The following is a 16,678-nucleotide window of genomic DNA, read 5'->3' on the forward strand; positions in this document are numbered from 1 at the left end:
CTTATGTAACCTAATATTGCCAGGCATTTTTATTATTTAAAGAGGGTTTTTTAGACCCGCCCTCTGTCTAGGGACAGCCCGGCCATGCCATTACACTCAATGTAGCTTGCCCCCGCTGACAGAGCAGGAGCAAGCTACAGTGTAATGGCGCGGTCAGGCTAGGCTGTGACTAGACAGCTGGCCAGATGCGCTGAGGGAAAACCAGACCCGCTCAGTAGAGGATGGGTCTAATAAACACTTTAATAAAAAATGCCCGGCAATATTAGGTTACATAAAGCAAGCACTAAAATAATGTTATATAATTCTGCACTATGTGCATAATTATACAACATTTTCTAGGTTTACTGGCCCTTTAACTGTTAAAGGGACATTTTACCTAAATTTTCAATCCACATGTTTAAACCTGAAAACATAGTTTCCATGGCCACTATTAAAGGTCAACATGCATTTTATTGCATTTACAACACTAACCCTTAGCTACCTTCTTCACACAGATTGTTAGCATGTCACGATAGAAGCCACCGTCCAAAGTAAAGGGACATGAAAAATGTTCTCAGGATTCAGATAGTGTGCTATTTTAAACAACTTTACATTTTTTTCTATTATCCAATTGGTTTCATTCTTGATAGGCTTTGTTGAAAAGCATCTAAATAGGCTCAAGAGCTGCCGACTGCACAGATGCCTCGTGTTATTGGCTCCCCCATGTGCATTGCTATTTTTTTCAACAAATGATACCTAAAGAATGGAGCAAATTGTAATGTAGTTAATTGTATTTTCTGAATCATAAAAGAAAATTATTTCATGTCACGATAGTGCAATCATGTGACTAAAAAAACCCATTGCTTATTGGATCCTTGGGAACTGCCTATGTTTTTAGGCATATTCCCTGGTTGGATCTACCGTATGTTCAATGAGGGGAGCAAGATGCCACAAAAGTTGATGTTCCATGCCACCCCAAGGGCGTTTAAGTCCAGTGCTTATAGGCCGGCATGGAACACCCTAAGAGCTTCAAATTAAGTATACTTTGAAACATTCGTATATAACAACTTCAATTTCAAAAATTGGAAGTGCCATAAAATAGCTTTATACATACAGAAGGTAATGGTATATGAAGTTTGTAAAAGCAGGAAGCAAACAAATTATGGTTTGCAAATAAAAAAATAAAAAAAAGATTGTGGTGCAGTAGCTTGCGCCTCAACTTGCCCTCCCTTAGCATTTTGTGACAGACCATCTGATTAAGTAAATCGTGACCTGCTTGCCTGGAGTAAATGAGCATGTGCAATAGAAAACATCAGCATGAGCGGGGCACATTAGAGATGTGTGCATGTGCAATTCTGTTGACTCCTAAATTACATAATGTTACCGGAACCCTACTGTGCGTGCCAACATTTTCTACAGAACATATCAGTGATGGGTGCTTTCATATATAGAAAATGTTGGTGAGGGGTTTGACCAACACTTGCCTGGTAGGATTATAAATCACTATACTATTAAGTTTAAATTAATCTCATACTAAGATACAATTACCTTTAACAAGTGGAGCAGACGGGGAGAACAGATCAACTCCTACAATGGCTGAGGCATTGATTCAATTTTTACAGGACACAGGATATGGATAACATGAAATTTTGTGAGAAAACTGAACTTGTTAAGCATTGAAAAGTACACAAAACTCAAGCTTTTCAAAATAGTGATTTATTAGATGGTACAAATTGAATCACTTAGCGTTTTCCACCAACACGAGGAGCCTGCATCTTAACAGGCTTGGCAATCTTTTGCTTGGGTGCAGTTTTTGATGGTGCCTAAAATACAATTAAAAGAAAGTTTAACAAAGCTAAATATTTTTATTGAAATTAAGCATTTGAAAAGCACAACCTTTTAAGAACTGCATGTCCAGCTTCATTTTACTGTCCCTTGTTTTATAACCAATTGTATACTTTAAGCTGTAATTCATTTAACTGCATTAGAGTGATTTTTTTTAAAAAAAAAAAAAAACATTTAAGGCCCAATTGAATAAAAAAAGGAAATTTATGCTTACCTGATAAATTTGTTTATTTTACGTTATGACGAGTCCACGGATTTCATCCTTACTTATGGGATACAATACCAAAGCTATAGGACACGGATGAAAGGGAGGGACAAGACAGGAACCTATACGGAAGGCACCACTGCTTTAAGAACCTCTCTCCCAAAACCAGCCTCAGATGAAGCAAAAGTGTCAAATTTGTAAAAATTTGAAAAAAAGTGTTGAGACGACCAAGTTGCAGCATTGCTAATCTGTTCAACAGAAGCATCATTTTTAAATGCCCATGAGGAAGCCACAGCCTTAGTGGAATGAGCCGTAATTCTTTCAGGAGGCTGCTGTCCAGCAGTCTCATATGCCAGACTGATGATACTCTTCAGCCAAAAAGAAAGATGTAGCCATAGCTTTCTAACCCCTACGCTTTCCAGAAAAAAAAAAAAAAAAATAAGATTGAAAATCTATAGTCACCTGTAAGTAAAACTTCAGGGCACTGACCACGTCCAAGTTATGCAACAAACACTCCTTAGGATTAGAACACAATGAAGGAACAACAATTTCCTGATTAATATTCTTAGTAGAAACAACCTTAGGAAGAAAAACAGGTTTGGTACGTAAAACCACCTTATCCGAATGGAAGATAAGGAGAGTCATATTGTAACGATGAGAGCTCGGAAACTATGAGCAGAAGAAATAGCAACCAAAAATAAAACTTTCCAAGATAATAACTTAATATCTATGGAATGCATGGGTTCAAACAGAACCCCCTTGAAGAACATTAAGAACTAAATTCAAACTCCAGGGTGGAGCAATTGGTCTAAACACAGGCTTGATTCTGGTCAAAGCCTGACAAAAAGACTGAACGTCTGGAACATCTGCCAAACGCTTGTGTAGTAAAATCGATAAGGCAGAAATTTGTCCCTTTAAGGAACTTGCTGATAACCCCTTCTCCAATCCTCCTTGGAGAAAAGATAAAATCCTGGGAATCCCAACTACTCCATGAGTAGCCCTTGGATTCGCACCAATAAAGATATTTATGCCATATCTTATGGCAGTTCTTTCTAGTGAGAGGCTTACGTGCCTGAATCAAAGTATCAATGACCGAAAAAGAGAACCCCCGCTTAGATAAAATCAAGCAGTCAGCTGCAAAGAAACTAGATTTGGATGTTGGAAGGGTCCATAAATGAGAAGGTCCTGCCTCAATGGAAGCTTCCACGGCAGAAGAGAGGACATGTCCACTAGATCGGCATACCAAGTCCTGCGAGGCCACGCAGGCGCGATTAGAATTACCGAAGCCCTCTCCTGTTTGATCCGTGCAATCAACCGGGGAAGGAGAGCAACCGGTGGAAACACATAAGCTAGGGTGAACGACCAAGGCACTGCCAAGGCATCTATCAGTACGGCCTGAGGATCCCTTGAACAGGATCCGTAACTTGGGAGCTTGGCATTCTGACTAGACGCCATCAGATCCAATTCCGGTCTGCCCCATATGGATACTTCTGTCATCGTTAAGGAACTCCTTGTTCCTCCCTGATGATTGATGGAAGCCACAGTCGTGATGTTGTGGCCAACCCAAAGAGAAGAGCCACAAACTAAAAATGTTTGTCCAGGAAGGCAAACCTTAGGAACCGATGATGATCATTGTGGATAGGGATATGAAGATATGCATCCTTCAAGTCCACGGTAGTCCTATATTGACCCTCCTGGATCAATGGAAGAATTGTTTGATAGTCTCCATCTTGAAGGATGGGACTGAGAAACTTGTTTAGACTCTTGAGATCTAAAATGGATCTGAACGTTCCCTCTTTTTGGGAACCACAAAAAGATTTGATTAAAACCCCTGCCCCAGTCTTGCAACGGGACAAATTACTCCCATAGTAGAGAGGTCTTTTACACAACGCCTCTCTTTATCAGGTCTACAGACAATCGTGAAAGAAGAAACCTCCCCCTTGGGAGAGAATTTTTGAATGCCAGTTGATACCCTTGGGACACAATTTCCAGTGTCCAGGGGTCCTGAACGTCTCTTATCCAAGCCTGGGTAAAGAGAGAAAGTCTGCCCCCTACTAGATTCGTCCCGGATCGGGGGCCACCCCTTCATGCCGTCTTGGGAGCAGCAGTGGACTTTCTGGGTTGTTTACCCTTGTTCCAAGCCTGGTTGGGTCTCCAGACAGACTTGAGCAAAATTTCCTTCCTGTTTAGCACAAGAAGCGGGATTCCTTTGAAATTCCGAAAGGAACGAAAATTATTTTGTTTACCCCTCAGTTTAGCTGCTTTATCCTGAGGCAGGAGATGACCCTTACCTCCTGTAATGTCAGAAATGATTTCTTTCAAGTCGGGCCCGAACAGGGTTTTCCCTTTGAAAGGAATAGCCAAAAGCTTTGACTTAGATGACACATCAGCAGACCAAGATTTTAACCATAACGCTCTACGCGCTAAACTGGCAAATCCGGCATTCTTAGCCGCCAATTTGGCAATCTGAAAGGCGGCATCCGTAATAAAAGAATTAGCCAGCTTAAGAGCCCTAATTCTATCCAAAATTTCCTCTAAAGGAGTCTGTCTTGAGACTCTTCTAAGGCAAACCAGAAGGCCGCTGCAGTGGTAACTGGTACAATGCAAGCCGTCAGTTGTAAAAGGAAACACTGATGAATAATTAACTTTTTTAGAAGACCCTCTAATTTCTTATTTATAGGGTATTTGAAAGCACAACTCAATAGGAATAGTTGTACGCTTAATCAGGGTGGATATAGCTCCCTCCACCTTAGGGACTGTTTGCCAAGAGTCCCGAAAAGTGTCTGGTATGGGATACATTTTCTTAAAATTAGGAGAAGGTGAGAACGGGATACCCGGTCTTTCCCATTCTCGCATAATTTCCGAGATTCTCTTAGGAACCAGAAAAACAGAGTAAGCAGGCACCTCTAAGTATTTGTCCATCTTACACAATTTCTCTGGTGGTACCACAATAGAGTCAGTCATCCAGAGTCGCTAAAACCTCCCAAACAGGCGGAGGTGTTCAAGCTTAAATCTAAAGGACATGACGTCGGAGTCAGAGGTAACGCTTCCCGAATCAGAAAGTTCCCCCACCCCCAATTCAGATCCCTGTGAGGGTACATCGGAAATATCCAACAAAGCATCAGAGATCGCAGTATTCAAATTTACTTCTGTCCTGCTGCGTTTACCCTGTAACACTGGCAACTTAGATAACACCTCTGTAAGGTTAGATGACATAACTGCAGCCATATCCTGCAGAGTAAATGAAGTAGACGCGGTTGATGAACCAGGCGTCCCTTCGGTGGGTGTTAAAGGTTGTGACACTTGTGGAGAAAGTAGCGGCATACCCCGATTCTCATCATACTGAGAAGCATCCTTACACTTTCCATAAAGAAAATCTGCTTTCATTTTAAGGCCCTTTCAGTACATGAGGGACAAAAAGTAAGAGGGGATTCCAAAATGGCATCTAATATTTTCCTCAAGTTCAGACATTTGAAACAGACTAGCAATAATAGTCATTTTATACTTGATATATTGGACTCTGAAGTCAAAACATACACTCAAAAAAACTTTGAACCAAAAAGCGTACTGCGCCTTTAAATAAAAGCGCAACAATTTTTCTGTTATAAGTCAAAACAACCTCTGCAGCAATAAACAATGCCTTTATGCGCCCAGATTAGCTTAATTTTGCCCCACTTGCTTGGTAATGTTAAATATCAATTTTATAACTCCAGGCCCCTGCACCTCAGCGCCTACCTGCCCCAGATTCTGTATAAGAAGCGCTCCTAAGTCTCTTCCTCCGTATACAAAGACAAATTAGCCCCACCGGAGCCCAGGACCTTACTGCCGATCCGGATGAGAACTGCGTGTGAGCGCACAAAATTAGGCCCCGCCCACTGTGGACGTAACTCGAGCCAACCCAAGACCCGCATGGGAAGAAAAAAAAAAAAAAAAAAACATGTTGGATTCCAAACATAAAAACATTAAAGCCATGTGCCCCCCTCTATATATACACTTGATAATGAGCGCAACTTATTAAAAACTCTTCTCTCACATGCCAGCTATAGTAAAATCACGATAGCCCTTAGGCATTAAACCGCATCTCCCAGCGTCAGCCCACACTGAATACATATAAGTGAAACATACTGATAAGTTATCACTATAAAAGGGAATTCCAAGTACACCATCTCCTTACATGTAGTGCATACCGATTACCCCTCCCCAGATGGGGAATAATGTCAGTCTCCCCAGAAACAAATGACTGAACATACCTCAATGCTGCTTGTAGCATCACGACACGGTTCTCCACACTAAAGATATTTCTTTATACTACTTTTAACTGCTCTGTGGAAACCAGCAGGATCTTAGATGTTTGCCAAGATCATCAACATCAGGGCAGAAAAATAAGATGTCTCCACTCCTCTTATGGAATAAGATTGACGATTTCTCCCTGAGAAAAATAGTACTCACTGGCACCATTTTAAAATAAAAAAAACTTCTTGATTGAAGAATCTAAACTAACACCTCACTTTACCTCTCCCTATCACTGGCAAAGAGAATGACTGGGGTGGGAGGGAAGGGAGGAGCTATATATACACAGCTCTGCTGTTGTGCTCTTTGCCACTTCCTGCTGACCAGGAGGCGTAATCCCATAAGGATGAAATCCGTGGAATCGTCATATCTTGTAAAAGAAATTTATGTTCTAAAACAGCATGTAATTGTAGCACCGGCAAAACTACAAGTCTGTTTGATATCTGTAAAGGTGTTAATCAGTACTGTTCTGAAGACGCAGAGAACAACTGTTGGAAACAGTCTGCAGGACAATCAACAGCAGCTGTCACTGAGCTGTGTTGCTAGTGCTAAAAATGTCCTATTCTAATGAACACTATACATTTTTCCACTAGAATGGCCCTTTAAAATACTATCTTGTGTTAAAGTGATAGTCAACACCAGAATTTGTTATTTAAAAAGATAATCCCTTTAGTACCCAATCCCCAGTTTTGCATAACCAACAATATACTTTTTACCCCTGTGATTATCTTGTATCTAAGCCTCTGCAGACTGCCCCCTTAAAAATCGACCCCTTGTTAGTCCAGAAATACAAATATATACCAACAATTTTCAATAAGGGTTATGTTAAACATGTTTCGGTTAGTAATCAAACTATTATACAATATGGCAGTGTGTGAAAATGATTGGCACCAGATAGTGCAACAATCTCAAACTTAACATGAATGCAGTCTAACATTTAGTTGCTCCACCTAATTTAACCAATACTTAAGTCTTACCTTGGAAGGGACGGTCTTTTTTGTTGCCTGCTTAGCTTTTTTAGCTTCCTTTGCAGCCCTAATAAAATAAAAATAGTCTTTAAGTAAGTCAATATTAAGTTTAAAAGAAAAATCCAAGCATAAAGGGATACCAACATTTTAACTTACAGCACAAAAAGTCAAATTGCACATTTTTTTATTTTTAAAGCTGTGAATTTAAATATAAAAAACGTTGCACTATGCAATAGAGTTATTCCACCAGAACTTTTTAAACCTGCAATAAAATGCCCCTTCTAATTTTAGATACACAAGTAACCCTGCAGCATTTGTGATGCTGGGGAAGAAAAAGGGCAAAGGGATGGAATGCTTTTATACAAGCAACTGTGGCAGCTGGGTCCCAGCTACATCATCACCCTCCCCACTGGCTATCATTTGATGTATAAGTGAATAGCAAGAGCACAACATTAGAAGAATCACATTTCCAGTAAGCATGGGCATGCGGCTGCTCGCAGCACTCTGCTCTTTGGGATCTGGATTTCTTCTTGAGAAAGAAGAACACACTAAGATTTGGATTTGCAGAGATCTTAGAGTTTTGCACTTTCAAAAGAATAAGTCAAATTTTGAAAACGGCTAAATGCAGCAAGCTGCCACCTTCTTCCACATTTAGATGATAAAATTATCTGAATGCTGAGGCCTAATTTCCCAGTCAGATTTTTTTTTATTTCCTGAAAGGGAGGAGGCTGCAGGACGCCATATATAGTAGGTTGTTCCATGCCTACTAACTACATTAAAGCCCAGTTGCTGTTAGAACGGCATGTAACGTCCTGGCAGCGCAAAGCAGTTATGCTTTGTCTAAAATGCCTTAAAATAATCCAAAAATTTCTTTGGATACTTACCTGATTGCCTGTTCACGTTGAGCTTTTCGAACCTCTGGCTTCTGGTTTCTCTTGGCCATAATGTCGGCCAGAGATGCACCGGTTATAGCCCTCTGGAACTTGACTGCACGACGAGATCGCTTTTTCTGGATCTCTTCCTGAAATATTAAAGGATGGTTATAAGTTGAGATTTTGCTATGTAATAAAACTGAGCATCTAACAATTTAACAGAATTACAGAATAAACCAGTTTAATACCTAAAAAGGGTATTTTTAGATTTAAGAGAATGTACATATTCCATAGTACTGCACAAAACTTCAGTACAATGTTAGATCATTAACTGAGCAAGGTGGTCTATATCAAGGCCGAGCATACCAAAATGATGCAGTAAATAACTAAGGAAAACCTTAATTCAAAGTTATATTGTAGTGCAAAGATGACTAATTTGTTGCACTCCTCACTATGTACCTCTGCTTAAAGGGCTACTATAGGGGGAAAATATATACTTCAGATCTGCCTGATCACAAATGCTAAAATTACATGCTTTGTTTAACATTTCCAAAAAGGAGCTAAACAGTTGAAGTAAACGTACAGTTGCAGCATCGACTTATTGCAAGTAAATACAGTAGATTTGCAGAATCAACAAATTCACAATATGACAATGCAATAGCACTTAGTTTGAACTTCAAATGAGTAATTTTTCTGACAAATTTCAAAGTTAAAATCTATTTCCACTTCTGTATCATGTGACAGCCATCAGCCAATCACAAATGCATATACGTATATTCTACGGATTCTTGCACATGCACAGTAGCAGCTGGTGACTCAAAACCTAAATATAAAGAAAAAGACTACATATTTTGTTAATGGAAGTAAATTAGGAAGTTTTTTAAAATGGCAGGCTCTATCATTTAAAGGGACAGTCAACTCCCAAAATTTATATTGTTTAAAAAAAGACAGAATCCCTTTATTACCCAGTTTTGCATACCTAATATGGTTATATTCATACACTTTAACCTGTGATTACCTTGTATCTAAGCCTCTCTTGACAGCCCCCTGCCTGATCACATGGATCTTTATTATCTATTGACTTGCCTTTTAGCCAATTAGTGCAGTGTCAGCCACAACTTCACAGGCCTGAGCACAATGTTTTCTATATGGCTCACATGAAGTAGCAGTCTCATGTTGTGAAAAACTAATAAAAAAGCATGTGATAAGAGGCTGTCTTGTGGCTAACTGGCAGAAATTTAGAGGTTTAAATGTTAAAATGTATATTAATGTAACAATATTGGTTGTGCAAACTGGGAATGGGTAGCAAAGGTCTTTTAAACAAACAATTTTTGTGTTGACTGCCCCTTTAAGTTTAATTTTGACTTGTGTCCCCCTTTAATGGATAAACCCCCTGCCTTGTTTTACTGACCACTCTGCTAAATATTTTAGCCAATATTGCATTTTTCAATGTTTATTAAATTTTATCATTAAAGTTAAAACTACGCAATTTTGTACTTTGATAGGAGAAAATTTTAAAAAAAAAAAAGCTACTAAAACCACACACAAATAGTGATAATACAGACCAGTATGCAGGAATATATCCAAAATGAAAAGCGTCTTGAGGAACATGGTTTGAGCTATTGTATTTGTGGGACTGTTTCCATTAAAGGAAGAGAAAGAAACCGCATAATACTGTGTAAATCTTCACTCCCCAGATGGAAGACAGACACAGAATACTCTGAGCTTACAACAGCTCAAGATAAGCTCTACAGTGCAGACTGGATACAGAAAATGACATGTTTAAAGCAAGCAAATATACAATTAAAAACAAAAGCCAAAGTCCTGAGAATCACTAAAGGTAACAAGTACAAACATAAGATACTATACATGTGATAGTCCATTGTTACAGACCGCATGAAGTTATGTGATGGTTTCATTGTTCAAATTGGTCACAAGGAGGGGTACTTGTCCAGTACAGAAAGACTACATACAGTGTGGAGCTTCATGCGGTCTGTAACAATGGACTATCACACGCATAGTATCTTTGTACCCGTCCGTTACCCTTAGTGATCCACAAAAACTTTGGCTTATGTTTTTAATAAAATTGTACATTTGCTTTAAGCATCTCATTGTCTGTATCCAGTCTGCACTATAGAGCTTATTATCTTGAGCTGTTGAAGCTCTAACCAATGTGAGTATTCTGAGTCTGCGTTCCAAAGATTTACACAGTATCATGCTATGTATGATGTGTTTCTCTTCCTTTTGAGAACCATTGTTTGAAATATTGTATTTGTTGGTTTCCATTAAAGACTTCACTTTGGATATATTCCTGCATACTGGTCTGTATTATCACTATTTGAGTGTGGTTTTAGTTGCACATTATATTTTGCATTTGTTTGTGTTACTTGGGAGAACATGTATTAAAAAAAAAAAAAAAAAAATGGAAATGTGAACATTTTGACAGCCAATTGGGTCAGTATAATACTAAGAATATTACTACATTTTCTGTTATTTACAAATGTTAAAGCTATCCAAAGCACTAAATTACATAATTTATGAATACATTGATTTAATGATAAATTTGTGCACCAAACATTGGAAAAAAAATATATTTTAACTAAATATCAGCCTAAATTGATGGGTGGTCAGTAAAATCAGCTTGGCAGTGTGCCTATTAAATAAGTCCTGTGGAGAATACTGTATACATGCACAAGTATATTCCCACAACTTACAGACTGGCCTTTCTTGTGTTTTCGCCTGTACAGAACAGTCCAATTTATTTGTCGTGGATTCCTCTTTGAAAGGAATGCAGACTCGCATTTTGCATTGAGGAACTGGAAAACCTAAAAAAAAATATAATAAAATATATAATCAATGCCACTGATTTTCAGACCGCCAGATAAATGGCTTTAAAAATGAACATACCTATAAGAGTGACACTACCTTAAAGTGAAGGTAAAAAAAGTTACCTATAGTTCTATCAAGCATCGCATTATGGTTGCAAAATTAACATAAGTTCCCATTCATCATTTTTTAAATTTTATCGCATAAAGTTTTCACCTTCAGAATACATTTTCTTAGCATCCTCTAATTCAACCCGTATATTTTTTTTTAGCTCTTGATCACGTTTTTTTAGGGTCCAATTGAGATTTCGGCCGTTAGGCAGCCATCCCTCCGCGTCATCCGCCCATTTACTTATTTGCACATGCTCTATTCAATTTATTTACAGACTACCACACGCGCTCCCGTTTCGTGCATGCGTGTTACTTCCAAGTAAGGAATCCTTTTAAGAATAAAAAGGATAATGTGTTTCAAAAATATAGAGTATAAATAAATATATTGTGTATATAATGTCAATTTGTTGTGACATTTTTGAATTGTGAATACTTACCGAGTAAACATACAAATGCTGTACAAAACGGCTCGACAATAGCAATCTATGCAGCTGCTGTGTCTCGTATCAAATCGCAATGAATGAATATTGTAATTCATTCAATACTATGTTACATCGCAAGTTAGCGCGTGCGCACTAAGAAATGTTTGGAGATTCTAAACACGCCAAAAGCAGACGCAAACCACTGCGCATGCAGCGTGAATTTGAAAGACGGAAAGCGAGTGGGACCACTGAAGACAGAGATAAGACAGAAGTTGGGCTTGGGAGTCATGATGTAAGCAGTAGGGATCTTTAAATATAACTTATTGAAATATATTTGGGGGGGTCTTAGCGACTAGATTAGGGTGATAAGGATAAATGCAAGGTTTTCTTAAAGAATGTCAAACTTTACCTTCACTTTAAAATTAGTAACCTGACAACTACTGATCTAAAAAGTTGTCCGTCAAATCAGCATTAAGTATATTCATGATGTAAGATTCCTCAAAACATGTACCCTAACATTATGCTCTCTGGGCCCTAAGATCTGAGATACAACTGAATTACTTTTATTCCCAGTGTCACAGCAGATGTGGCTAAATAAACCTACCTTTGTGAAGAACTTTAAACATACCAGTGGTACCCTAGAGAGTTTAACAATCAAATGTAACTAGCTGATAGAAGTGAATTTACCTGAAAGTCACCACTTGTGACAATCACAAACGCTGTACTGTCATCTAGGAATTAGACCACACAAACAGCGACACGAAGCACATAAACGTAAAGGCAGGGATAGTGTAACTTCATAAAGGCAAGACCGGAGTCTCCCTCAATTATCCCCCGCACAGGTTGCAGTAACTCACCAAACATACACACACAGCTCTAGCATTCACCACTACCAGAAACACAGGCCTCCCCTTCACGGGCCTCTATCAGTTACACACAAACCAGTCTCGCAGCTGCCACAGATCACTCGCCGCCGAACAGCACGCAACTTATTTTCCTCAATTCCATCACTTTACCTTCCCGTCTGTCCTGGCATAACGTCGCCCGTGTCCGGGGTAGATCTTGTATCCACTGAAGCTGCACAGCTCGACCCTGCAAACACAAGATAACGGCAGGTAAGATATTGAGGAGACGAGGACTAACACATACGCCAACTGGGAATGTAAAACCCGTGCTCAGAAGATAGGATGGAGTCGGATTAACAAGAGCCATTGTAGGGATAAATCGTAATAGCTTACTTCATGGCGCCGGCAAAGATGGCGAAGAGGAAGAGAGGATTCTGGGTAATGGGTTATATATAGCGTGCGGATGGGGCGGGGAAACTGAAATACTGTGTAACACTGTCACTGCCAGAGAGCTAGCGACGCAGTAAAAAAAAAATGTACGTTACTGTACTACTTCTATTATTATTATTATCATATATAATTATCTATTTACTGCAATTACTACTAATAATAATTAAATCGATTTAAAGGGATACTAAACCCAATTGGTTCTTTCATGATTCAGAGTATGCAATTTTAAGCAACTTTCTAAATTTACTTTTATTTTCAATTTTCTTCGTTCTCTTGCTATCTTTATTTGAAAAATAACAAATGTAAGGTTAGGAGCTGCCCCATTTTTGGTTCAGCACATAGGTAGCACTTGCTGATTGGTGCCTACATTTGGGTTTAGTATCCCTTTAAATCATGGTTTTCATTTTTAAAATAATAACTTTTAAGATTATTTTTCCGGTTATCTCAGACCCATTACTGATTTGGTTATATATCACTAGATATGCATAGATAGATAATTGAAATTAATTAAATTATTGGAAGGTGTACTATCTCCATTTTAATAGGTTAATCATTTATATTTGATCAACTTTTCAGCTGTACCTTATCGGAATGAGTAAAATAATGATTACCCTAATAATAAAAATGTAACCCTTTCGTGTGAGAAGAGTGGAGGGCGGCCCCGCTGTTCAAAACATTGACAGACAGGTGAGAAACTGGCTTACTGGCCTCACAGTCCATCAGGCTGCTGAGTTTTTCAAAGAAAAGGAACGTGGCCAAGCAGTCCCAGTGAGCGGCTATGTCTCTCCCATAGAAGTCAATGGGAGCGTGACGTCACCACCCGCATCGGTGACATCGCTGTTAGTCTGCATTTTGCTGTGGCCGGGGGGGCTAAACCTAGGTAGGCTCATATGCTAATTTCTAAGCCCTTGAAGGCCGCCTCTTATTTGAATGCATTTGACAGGTTTTCACAGCTAGAGGGAATTAGTTAATGTGTGTCATATAGTTAACACTGTGCTCATGCATGTGAAGTTATTTAAGAGTCAGCAATAATTGCCTGAAATGCAAGTCAAAAAAATCTGAGATAAGGAGGCAGTCAGCAGAAGCTTAGATACAAGGTAATTACAGAGGTAAACATTATATTTCTATAACAGTGTTGGTTATGGAAAACCGGGGAATGGTAAATAAAGGGATTATCTATCTTTTTACACAAATAAAATTTTTGTTGTTTACTAATTCTTTAACCATATAATGAGATTCTTTCAGTCGTTCCTACCTCCCAGACATAAAGATCAACAATAGTGCAGTGACTTCAATTAGATATACTCACAAGGTTTCAAATGAAAAAGCGCATTTAATTTTGAATCATCAGCAAGGTACAGCTTAAAGGGACAATCTACAATAGAATTATTATTATTTTTAAAGATAGATAATCCGTTTATTGCCCATTCCCCAGTTTTGCATAACCAACACCGTTATATTAATATACTTTTTACCTCTGTGATTACCTTGTATCTAAGCAGCTTCTGACAGTCCCCTGATCACATGACTTTTTATTTATTATCTATTGACTTGCATTTAGTACTGTGTTGTGCTAAATCTTAAATAACTCCATGGGCGTGAACACAATGTTATCTATATGGCCCACGTGAACTAGCAGTCTCCTGTTGTGAAAAGCAAATAAAAAAGCATGTGATAAGAGGCTGTCTATAGTCGTTTAGAAACAGTCAGAAATTTAGAGGTTTAAATGTTATAAAGTATTTTATTATATCAATGTTGGTTGTGCAAAGCTGGGGAATGGGTAGTGAAGGTTTTAGCTATCTTTTTAAACAATAACAATGTTAGTGTAGACTGTCCCTTTAAAAGGTTTATTTAAGAACAGAATTAAAAAGCTCTTCGCGTTTCGGCTATTGTATAGCCTTTTTCAAGAGCACATAAAAAAACCAGGATACACATTTAAAAGAAATAGAAGAAAAGATTAATAAATTAATTAATAAAGATAGCAAGAGAACGAAGAAAAATTATTAATAGGAGTAAATTAGAAAGTTGCTTAAAATGTCATGCTCTATCTCACGGGTGTCAAACACAAGGCCCGCGGGCCGAATCCGGCCCACCAGACCTCGTCATGTGGCCCGTGTAGCCGCCGCCGGCCGCCAGCCTTCACCTTTTATTCTCGCTTTTTTTTTTTTTTGACACAAGAAAGCCGCCTCTTCAGCGCATGCGCGGCAGCCTAAAAGCCAGCCCTCTAGCGGCGCCGGCCCTTCTACACAGGAAACCTCCACTTCACATGCATTCAGGAAACCTCCAATTGATTTTATATTGAGTGCATGCCATCCTGTGATGTGACAGATCCAACGGCTGCCTGAACCCTTCTCTCCTGTACTGTAAGTACATATGATGTATGTGGGGGGGGGGTCTGCTTATTATTCTGCTTAAAAGTCTGAGTGGTAAACTTTGGATATACTGACCACTGATCACTGATGATAACCTCCATGCTGTTTTGCGGATTGCTACAGCGCAAGACCTAACGCCAGACATCGATGGACTGACCTCAGGAAAACAATGTCAGCCATCTAGTCAGAAAAGTTAAAAAAAAGTTAATGCCTTGTGTTTGCCATATGTGTAATAAACAGTGTTTTGCAATATTTGTATGTTTAAAAAAAAAAAAATTACTGTCTGTTACCAAAAATCATTTTTCAATAAATTGTACAATAATTGTACATTTGAATATCTACTTGCCATTATTCTGACTATGTTTCTGCTTTCAGAGCTAGTTATTACTTACATTATTACAAAAAACAGTAATAATTGAATGCATTGACAATAATTTATGATAATAAAGAGTGGACACATAGTCCTACAGATACAACCGGCCCTTTGAGGGTGACCAAACTGCTGATGCGGCCCACGATGAATTTGAGTTTGACACCCCTGCTCTATCTGAATCATGAAAGAAAAAAATTGGGTTTGGTGTCCCTTTAAGGCCGAAACGCGTAGACGTTTATACTGCTGTAACGGCTCAGGTTCTTTGATCGGTAAGCTTATTACCTATATCTGTAAGATTTTTTAGCCTTATTGCACTTTCTTCATTTTTATATATATATATATATATATATATTTTTTTTTTTTATTTTGGTGTACACCATTTATTGGACACATATACACTTTTATAGGCATTTCAAATAGATGCTTTCTGTCCCTCCTTTTTTATTGCATTTCTCATTTGCGACTATCTATTTGTGATTTCAGCATCAGTATTGTATCTGTGTTATTTCAGGGACGGTAAAACGTCCTTGTGTGCTTTTATTATTGTGCATTTATTACTGTGCATTCCTTACACTGTGTAATTTTTATACCTGTATAACTTTTATACCCATTCTATTTCCAACCGTGCAATTTTATCATCATGTTTTTATACTGATTATTTTTTAGAACAACTCATAATCATTAATAGTTGTGATTAATAATGACATATTCACCATATATATTCATAATATGGATATATAGAGACATTCTTAGCTGGTTCTATATAATCTTTGTGAAATAAAATTTTCAATACCCTCTATATACTATCTTTAGCTTTTTTAGCTTCTTTAGTGCTCCTCTCATTAACACTCTATCGTTTTTCTTCTAAGATCTGGTTGAGAGATCTAGGAGACAGATCCGAATGGTCTCTGTTCCATTGTCTGAGCATGCATAATTGCAGAGCTCTCAAGTGGAATCGAGCAAATGGAATGATGTCCATGGAAGCGGCTATCAGACCAATTACCTTCATACATTGAGCCACTGATGGCCGAACAATAAACAGAAGAGAGAGGCAAGAGGAGAACATTTTGGATTTTCTGACCTTCTTCATAAAAATTTTCATAGATAGGGAATCTATTATG

General features: G+C 38.4%; 1 protein-coding gene across 1 annotated transcript; it reads right to left on the reverse strand.

The window, feature by feature from the left end:
- Window positions 1-1,679: 1,679 nt before the first annotated feature.
- Window positions 1,680-12,824, reverse strand: RPL24 (ribosomal protein L24). The gene is made up of 6 exons (XM_053707547.1): window positions 12,756-12,824; window positions 12,534-12,609; window positions 10,874-10,984; window positions 8,172-8,308; window positions 7,297-7,354; window positions 1,680-1,802 (listed from the first exon to the last, which is right to left on the reverse strand). The coding sequence occupies exons 1-6, from the start codon at window positions 12,758-12,760 to the stop codon at window positions 1,722-1,724; spliced, it is 468 nt and encodes a 155-aa protein (XP_053563522.1). The 5' UTR covers window positions 12,761-12,824; the 3' UTR covers window positions 1,680-1,721.
- Window positions 12,825-16,678: the final 3,854 nt, after the last annotated feature.

This window comes from Bombina bombina, chromosome 3 (assembly GCF_027579735.1).
Source record: "Bombina bombina isolate aBomBom1 chromosome 3, aBomBom1.pri, whole genome shotgun sequence".
NCBI classification, from domain to species: Eukaryota; Metazoa; Chordata; class Amphibia; order Anura; family Bombinatoridae; genus Bombina; species Bombina bombina.

What these genes read in the sequence shown, in the direction of transcription:
- RPL24 (XM_053707547.1), bottom strand. An exon ending in CAACGTGAACAGGCAATCAG is followed by an intron (nt 7,355 to 8,171) that starts GTAAGTATCCAA and finishes TTATTTTATTAG; the next exon opens with GGCTGCAAAGGAAGCTAAAA. An exon ending in AAAAGACCGTCCCTTCCAAG is followed by an intron (nt 1,803 to 7,296) that starts GTAAGACTTAAG and finishes ATTGTATTTTAG; the next exon opens with GCACCATCAAAAACTGCACC.